Source organism: Beta vulgaris, chromosome 9, assembly GCF_026745355.1.
Source record: "Beta vulgaris subsp. vulgaris cultivar EL10 chromosome 9, EL10.2, whole genome shotgun sequence".
Taxonomy (NCBI): domain Eukaryota; kingdom Viridiplantae; phylum Streptophyta; class Magnoliopsida; order Caryophyllales; family Amaranthaceae; genus Beta; species Beta vulgaris.
This window is the reverse complement of record NC_079210.1, coordinates 723,833-732,638: the sequence shown is the minus strand read 5'-3', so window position 1 is coordinate 732,638 and position 8,806 is coordinate 723,833. Positions and strand designations below refer to the sequence as shown.

The window sequence follows — 8,806 nt, the reverse complement described above, 5'->3', positions numbered from 1 at the left end:
CAGGGACGGGGATGTGATTTTCATGTGGATGTGGGTGTGGAGGGACCATATTCCCCACCCGTCGCGCTCCATTGACATCCCTATGTGGTTTGTTTGGCGGGGACAATTTTAAATATTATCTGTTGGGGTGGGGATGAATTGGAAATTCACCCTACAACAGGTGGTGGGACGAGGATGAGATTTTTAGGTGATGCGGGTATATAGGGACCATCCTCCGTACCCGCCCCGTTCCGTTGACATCCCTAATCATTCTATTATTGCAATATTGCATATATTGATACTTGAATTGCGCATAATATTATGTATTGTATCAAAATCAATTTGTTGCTTAATTACTTATTTGGAACTTTCACCCCTCAAAAAACAAACTTATTTGGAACTTTAAATAGATAGAAAAAAAATAGCTTTTAGGGTATCCTATATATATACCGACCATACTATAATAGTATATATAAAAGAATGTGTACTGTTCTTTAAGGTTTGGATTAGATTTGTTCGTCATCACATCACTTTAATTTTGGAAAGATTAAAAGAAATGCATGGACTCGTCAACTTAATCAGCAAGAAACCTTTTCTAGTGGCCCCTTGAAATACTTTTAATCAAATTAATTATCTAATTACTTGTCAATTTCAGTTTGCTGAGCCATGGATGACTCATATACGTCCAAATTCACAACATTTAAATCTCGTATATTTGGCTATATATACGTCTGCTTATCAAACTCTCTTCCCACCCACCACCAACTAAACCTGTTATATCCTGTCAAAAAACTAAACCTATTATATCTCTCTATCTATAATTTGCTTAATATTAACAACAGATTATAACCTTACCCATTAAAAAAAAACCATCCAAACAAGCTAGAACAATGAATACCTCGGAAGCATTTAAATCAAGGAGTATGAAGAGTATGATTGGTGATCATTTGCTCCGAAACGGGTTGTCGAGATTAACATATGATCATACAAGAAAGACATCTTCTATCAAATTATTACCTAGACCTTCTTCAGGTCAAGTTGATGGAACTTTGGTCACTTCCAAACAACGTAATGTGGAGTCACTTTTTACCACTATAAACAAGCTTGGTACGTATCAATTTAATTAATTAGAATGGCGTCCTAGCTTCATTCTCTTAAGATCACCTTGTTCTCTTAGGTGTTGTTTGGTTCGAAGCTATTTCCCTTGGAAATACAAATTCCTAGGAAATACATTATGGGTGTTGTGTTTGGTTGGAGGGAAATAGGAGAAGCATAGGAAATATAAATTCCAAGGGAAATAGAATTTCCCATGAAACATGGGAAATCATTCACCAAGCCCCCCCTTGGTGAGTAATTTCTTAGGAAATGCAATTTCCCATGGTGTCAACCAAACAATTTTGTCTAATTCCTAGGAAATTAATAAGGGAAAGAATTTCTCATGAAATATAAATTCTCATGGGAAATTACTTCCCATGTGAACCAAATGAGGCCTTAAATTATACTGTTTCATTTGTAGTAGTCATGTGACACATTTAGAATAATTAAGATATTAACTACACGTACAAATTTTGACCATCACTAAGTTTGTTGTTATTTTTATCAATATAATGCAGTGAAAGGTAAACTAAGCTTCATAGGTGGAGTTAACAAGATGTTCAGACGAATCTTTAGCGTAAGAGAAGGAGAGAAGTTGTTAAGAGCTTCTCATTGTTGCTTGTCCACCACCACAGGCCCAATACCAGGCCGCCTCTTCATCTCCACCGAGAAAATCGCCTTCTGCAGCGACAGGCCGATTGTGAAAGTATCCTCCTCTACTGTAGAACCTCTTAGGTTTCATTACAAGGTACTTATACATACTTTTTGAAGGTCAAATTTTATAAAATTTACCTTTTCTTATTAATATACATAAAAAAATATTATCATACGTGTAGTTTCGTCCTTTATGTAGTTTGGTCATAAGGTTCGATTTTCATTATATCAGCTTTATATTTGTACTAACATGATGAAATAAAGAATTTCGAAAGATTAGAAGTCAGTGAAAAAAATAGATTTTGGGGATTAAGTATAATCATACACACGCATCATGTATTTTTATTAGAATTTTAGAACTAAGCCAAAATTTAATTAACGTAATTTATTTCTTTTTCTTTTTGGTGCAAACTTAATAATTTTTCCTTTTGCGCATGCAGATTGTGATCCCGCTAAGAAAGATCGAAAGATTGAATCAAAGTGAGAGCTTGAAAAAGCCATCTCAAAAGTACCTTCAAACTGTGACGACAGACGATTTTGAGTTCTGGTTTATGGGATTCAAATCTTACAATAAAACTTTTAAATGCCTACAACAAGCCGTTCTCCCAAAGCTTAATTTACTAACCTCGAGTTAAATAGGATAATTTAGGTCGGCAAAATAAAAGGAGTATTCATTATTTTGTTTCATACATATAATTTAAGTTAATTAATTAAGGTATTTAATACTTAATTAGATGCTATAGTGTGTGGATAGACCTCTTTAAATTTTAGTATTCTAGGTTGGGAAAGAGTATATATATATATAGTATAATAATTTCTCCTCCGAGATTAAGGTAGCTGATGATGAGCTTGTCTAATTAGTCTATCCTTCATAGATTTCCTAGTCATTAAACTAATGGATTACTTGGTAGCTCAGATTTGTAATATGAAGTATGAACTATCAGAAATAAAATCGTATTGTTTATTTAGTGTAAGGATAGGCCCCATATGGATCGCATCTTTCTTTTTTATATATTCTACTTTGTACCCATTGGTGTGCAGAATTCAGTATCTTTACACTTGAAGGGCAGCAAATGAGCAAAGTAGTACTTGAAAATTGAAATAGTATAGGACCACTTCACTATCTCAATTCTCACATTCTATAAGTTATTGTTGCCTTGTCAACCGTCGCCAGGGCAAGTGTTACAAAGTTGCAACCAATTTTTTCTTTTGGCCTGTGATGATGTTGGATCTGACTATTATCAGCCTATCGATTATGCACACATGACACAAGTAACGCAATATATATATATTGTAAGCAGCACTAACCAACACACATGAATATGATAACGCTTCTATTAATAATTTCTTACGACATTTGGATGCATTGGACAGTCCCCAAGTCCGGCGGCCTCCAATATATACTCCCTTTGTTTTTTAATTTTTTAAATATAACATGTTGACTTTGGGTAATATTCGCACAATTTCCTTTATCGATCAGTTGTTATCTATATATAAGAAAAAAATATAGTCATGTGAATTTTGTTGGATTCGTCTTGAATATATACACTTTCCAAATATGTATATCTTATAATTTTTACATTTATAAAATTAGAGATATTATGGATCAAAGTTGTATCTCGACAAGTACGAAAAGTCAAATGTTACATCTATCAAAAAACAGAGAAGTAAAAGGTAATGACAAATAGCCAAAGACACAACCCTCTAGGTGAGCAAGTAACTGCCAACACCATTCTGCCATTCAGGAGTGTGTGGTGTCCATTAAGTTGGTTCAAAGCTTCATGATCAAATCAAAAGATTAAGTTCGTTCTATTAGCCAATCATGGTTCAAGATTCCATGGAGTTTACAAAATGATCCGAAACTTGTCAATATCCTTCAAATTTCATGAACCAGCATTTGGAGCTGTGTACATCCAATTGTGACATCTTGGCTTTTTGGAGCTTGGGGTCTCGATGTTGTTGGCACAACACGCCAAAGTCCTTAGATGGCCACACTTACATCCTCGGAGGCAACAAACTTTATGTTTGTGTTTACAAACGTTTGGCACGCTTGATATATACATTGTGTAGTCATAGTACTATTCTGATGCATGCACCTCTTGCCAAGTAACTACTTCCTAGCTAATTGTCGCGTCTCCCCTTAAGCATTGCACATGTCTTGAGTGTGCAACACACAATCTCCCCACATTACCCGCAGATCATTAACTCTAATGATTGCTTAGCATGTGGCCTTCACACGTATATGTATCACACACAACCAATAACCCCATACTATGCGACAATGCACGTACACTCAAACAACGCATGCCATCTATGTGCCCACATCAAGACAAGGCAAGGTACCAAGCTGCAGTGATGCACGGGCCATGCCTTAGGCCAAGATCGTAGCCACACCATCACAAAGGTCTCACAACCAAGAGGTAATCCATTAAGAGATGTTAGGGAAAAACTTCCTCTGCTTCATCTTATTTGAAACATTTCTCTGTGCACACTTGTTGATGTGTAAATTTATTCATTAATATCTCTAATTCTCTATAAGTAAAAATTGATTTTGGTGTTTTGAAACAAGATGTGTCAATGTGAATCTCACAAGATCGCACATGACTGTAATTTCCTTATATATAATTCACAAAGTATGAGCGAATGGAGTGTGTGAATAGTGGTAAAAGTCAAAAATTTTCAAGTATTTTGAAGCGGGGGAAGTAGAAGCTTAGCTTAGCTTGTACTCATTCTATTTCTTTTTAATGTACACACTTTCCTTTTAGGCATGTTTCTTTTTAGTCTACACACTTTTGCTTTTTCTAATTTTTGGTAACATATCACATTTACTTTATCCTCTTTTTCCACCCAAGTCATCCACTTTTTAGTACTTTAACCCGCTTTTTCAGTTTAGCTCTCTCACTTTTCAGTTTATCTCTCCACCTTTTCACTTTCTCTTTCATATTTTTGTACTTCTTCCTTGGTTCTCCCTCAAAGTCAAATGAGTAAATTCAAACGAAATGGAGGGAGTATGTGTGTGTTAAAGAGGTATAGAATCAGATCAGCCAAAAAAAATTTACGGGCTATAAATTATGTTGCGACTACTCCCTCCGTAATTTTTGATTGCTACATTTGTTAATTTTCAGATTATATGAAAATGGGCTTGGTAACTCAATAAGGAGGGGGAGAGTTTAGCCCACTTACAAGCCCAAAGAGGTTCCATCCTAAAATCAATTGGTGATAATAGAAGTAACTCCTCTACCTTATAAAGGTAAAAATCTCTCCTCTTTCTCCAATGTGGGACACTCACAAGTGGGATTTCAATGGATTTCAACACACCCCCTCACTTGTGAGTGTCCTTAGAAATTCAGACCTAACTGGAAGGTTTGAGCAATAATCCTCTCAGGGGCTGGACATCCTATCGAGGTAAATCCTTATCCAGCAGCACTAGTAGAGAAAAGTCGATTTCCGTCGGACCTGGGACCCCTATTTGCGTCGGACTTGGGTCCGACGGCACAGGTCTCGACGCAGATGACCTATTATATATTGATCTGCGTCGTATGCAGAAACGACGCAAATATTTTGGCTATTTGCGTCGCACGTTGTATACGGTGCGACGCAAATTGCTCTCCCTGGTCCACAAACTACAAACTATAAGGGGAATTTGCGTCGCACATTGCACAGGGTGCGACGTAAATCAGGCATCTGCGTCGGACTGTATGCGATGTGCGACACAAATCAAACAAAAAAATAGAATTTGCGTCGCACGGTATTCAATGTGCGACGCAAATTGTTAATTTTATTACAAAAAAAAATCATATCCAAATTAAAAATGAAATACACAGTAATTTTACATATAAACAAGAATACAAGAACAAAACCATGAATGCATCAATCTGAATCGAAACAAGGAAAGAAGTACAAGAATGAAATGAGGAACGCAAATTTGAATCAAAATTACAAGAAATTACAAGATCGTTCTAACTGAATCGAATTAAGGAACGAAATACAAATAGTCTGTTTTCTACTAGTGCTCGTTGCTCTATTTCGTAAACCACCAAACCGTATTCAGTTAGTGGTTGCTACCGCTACTGTTGTTGCGTTCAAGTTTTTAGTTTTTAGATCTAAAAATGAAAAAATAAATTTTCTGAAAATTAAAATTGAAAATCAAATCTAAAAAATTGAAAAAAAATGATCAAACCCTAAACGAATCAGATTGAAAAATGAAAAAAAATTGAACATGTGTAGTCGCCGAAAAAAAAGACAAATCGAGTAGTTGGAATCAATTTCTTCAATGGCGATTTCGAGTGTTTACCGGAAAAATCAAACCTGTTGTGCTCCATTATTTATTACCTTGGTCGTGTTCTGCCATTATCACTTACTTCAAAAGCGATTTTAATGGCAATTGTGAGTTCAGTGCCGTCATCTTGTTAGAAGAGAGAGAGAATTGCATTCAGATGAGAAGAAAGCGTGTGAGAATAATCTTAATGGTGATTTTAGGGTTTAGAGGAGAGGATGAGAGGCGCTGAGTTGAGAGAGAGAGAGGAGAGGGAAAGGCGCTGAGTTGAGAGAGAGAGAAAGAGGCGGTGAGGACAGTGAGAATGTGAGGGAGAGGCGCTAGGGTTTTAAAAAGTTGAGTTGGGCTGATCTGCGTCGGATGAGCCAAGGAATCCAACGCATATTAGCCTTTTGCAACGCATATTAGTTAAGTGCGATGCAGATAGGCCGGGCTTCTAATTTTGTCACCTGGATGTAGCGATGTGCGTCGGATGGGCTTCATTATTGTCCGACGCACATGAGCTATATGCGTCGCACATCAATAGGGTACGATACATATGGCTCGATCTGGTGCTTATGCAACGATGTTTTGCGACGCACTCTTCACATCATGCGACGCAAATTAGGCTTTTGTATCGTTCTGCCTTTCATGCGACGCAAATGGGGCGACGCAAATCGTTCTTTTTCTACTAGTGTAGCGATCAAATACCCAGTTTATACGAGACCCGCAACTCAGGCTCTCATACCATTTTAATTTTCAGATTATATGAAAATGCTTTTGGGTAACCTTATAAGGAGGAGGAGAGTTTAGCCCATTTACAAGCCCAAGAAGGTTGCATCAAAAACCAATTTGTGATAGTAGAAGTAACTGCTCTACCTTATAAAGTGTAACAACTCTCCTCTTTCTCCACTATGGGACACTCACAAGTGGACTTTCAATGTGTTTCAACACACCTTTTTACTGGGGTTTGAACAACATTTTTCTTAATTGGTTGTTTCTTTGTAATTGTTACATTGAACTTTTCTTTTTTGGGATACTTAGCCTACCAAAAAGTAATACTACTATACTTGTTTTCCTCTTTTTCCACCAAAAAGTATTTTTTTTTTTTTTTACTTTTTTCCATTATTTTATATTGAATAGATCATAAAATATATCCTTCAAAAAACTTGCGTAAACTCCCGTAGAATACACAATGTAGCAATAAAAATGGAGGAAGTAATATATAACTTCCTGAAAAGGCAGGAAGTAACAAGAATGAAGTATCAATTAATTATGAATAAAGTAGCTCAATTATCTTGGGCAAATCATTAATTTATATACAAGCTTAGGTACTAATCAATAATAACTCTACAGCAAAAACCATCTTATCTTATCCTAGAGAATACGGTATAGTATATACAAAGCTAGCTGCGAGCTTACACCTATCTTAACCATCAAAGTCAGCAGATCAAACTTTTGGAGAATACTTGTTGTAAGCATTTGAAAGTTTTCTTATAACTGACGAATCCCATGAACCAAAACTCAAATTCATCTGCAGTCACTACTTGTAAATACTTCTGTGATGGCCTTTTCACATTCTCGCTTTGATTGAATTTCTTGATCTTCCTCAACGGAATCACAATCTGCATGAACACGAAAACTTCATGTTAGAGACTCAAATTCATCCTAACTGTACAAAAATGTAGTACGCAATAACTTTATTTAGACTTAATGAAGGATAGTATCATTTTCTTTGTTATAAGTCTCTTTTTACTTTAACCTCTATATATCAATTTTAATGAGCTAAAATCAGGTTTACTCATTGGTTAATATACCCACTAGAGATCGACATTAATAATTACTGGAGTTTAACTCATCAGAATTAATTATTTGTTAATTATCGTCTATTTTTTATGGGTAGATTACCAAGTGGGTAGATGTATCAATCTCCGATCCATAAAAGGTTATTAATTCGCTAAAAAATTAGGTAAAGCGAACAAGGTCTGATTGAGTGTATCTGTCATTAGCTATATATAGTACCTTGTAGTGAAATCTAAGAGATTCTCCAGTAGAGGAGGAGACTTTCGCAATCGGCTTGTCGCTATAGAAGGCCAGCTTTTCAGTTGAGATGAAAAGGCGGCCTGCAATAGGACCCGCGGTGGTGGACAAGGAGCAACGTGAAGCTCTCGACAGTTGCTCTCCTTCACGCACGCTGAAGATTTGTCTAAACACTTTATCAACCTTTCCTACCAAACCCAACTTTCCTTTCACTGCATCACATTGGTAAATATAAACATAACATCAGAATTTTATTGTAAGCTATGCATGATAATAATTAATACCCTAGGAGATATACTAGATTAAGATAAGATTATGTATATACTCCCTCCGGTGTTTATTATTTTACCGTCTTCCTTTTTTAGATGACTCTTACTAGTTGATCCATTTTTATTTTTTTTGGAATGAGACCACTAACTTTCCATCACACATATACTTTCATATAAAATAATACGTACCAAGCTTGTTCATGGTGGCGAAAACTGATTCAATTTTACGTTGTTTCGAAACGATCAACGAGGATGATCCATCATCAACTTGACCTGAAGAAGGTCCAGGTAATAATTTAATTGAAGATGGTTTTCTTGTTTGATCATAAGAAACCCCATTTCGAAGGAGATGATCTCCAAGCATATTCTTCATACTCCTTGATTTAAAAGCTTCTGAAACATTCATTTTCTAATTCCTCTTTTTTCAATTATATAAAACTAAAAGTTTATCTTATGAAGGAGCAGATGATATAGTAATTTTTGTGTATTGGTGATGGGAAGGGAGTTTATGGAA

The 8,806-nt window shown here is 35.8% G+C and overlaps 2 protein-coding genes across 2 annotated transcripts; one reads left to right on the top strand and one right to left on the bottom strand.

The window, feature by feature from the left end:
* Nucleotides 1-725: 725 nt before the first annotated feature.
* On the top strand, nt 726-2,702 carry LOC104902541 (GEM-like protein 4). The gene is made up of 3 exons (XM_010690344.3): nt 726-1,086; nt 1,593-1,822; nt 2,169-2,702. The coding sequence occupies exons 1-3, from the start codon at nt 870-872 to the stop codon at nt 2,361-2,363; spliced, it is 642 nt and encodes a 213-aa protein (XP_010688646.1). The 5' UTR covers nt 726-869; the 3' UTR covers nt 2,364-2,702.
* A 4,530-nt stretch (nt 2,703-7,232) lies between these two features.
* LOC104902540 (GEM-like protein 4) lies at nt 7,233-8,806 on the bottom strand. Its single transcript, XM_010690343.4, has 3 exons — nt 8,482-8,806; nt 8,006-8,235; nt 7,233-7,608 (listed from the first exon to the last, which is right to left on the bottom strand). The coding sequence occupies exons 1-3, from the start codon at nt 8,696-8,698 to the stop codon at nt 7,426-7,428; spliced, it is 630 nt and encodes a 209-aa protein (XP_010688645.1). The 5' UTR covers nt 8,699-8,806; the 3' UTR covers nt 7,233-7,425.

Bases quoted from the DNA above. Each gene is read 5' to 3' on its own strand.
- LOC104902541 (XM_010690344.3), top strand. From the start codon at position 870: ATGAATACCTCGGAAGCATTTAAATCAAGGAGTATGAAGAGTATGATT. The intron at 1,087-1,592 runs GTACGTATCAAT...AATATAATGCAG, and splicing joins TACCACTATAAACAAGCTTG to TGAAAGGTAAACTAAGCTTC. The intron at 1,823-2,168 runs GTACTTATACAT...TTGCGCATGCAG, and splicing joins CTCTTAGGTTTCATTACAAG to ATTGTGATCCCGCTAAGAAA.
- LOC104902540 (XM_010690343.4), bottom strand. From the start codon at position 8,698: ATGAATGTTTCAGAAGCTTTTAAATCAAGGAGTATGAAGAATATGCTT. The intron at 8,236-8,481 runs GTACGTATTATT...AATGTGATGCAG, and splicing joins CGCCACCATGAACAAGCTTG to TGAAAGGAAAGTTGGGTTTG. The intron at 7,609-8,005 runs GTACTATATATA...GTGTTCATGCAG, and splicing joins CTCTTAGATTTCACTACAAG to ATTGTGATTCCGTTGAGGAA.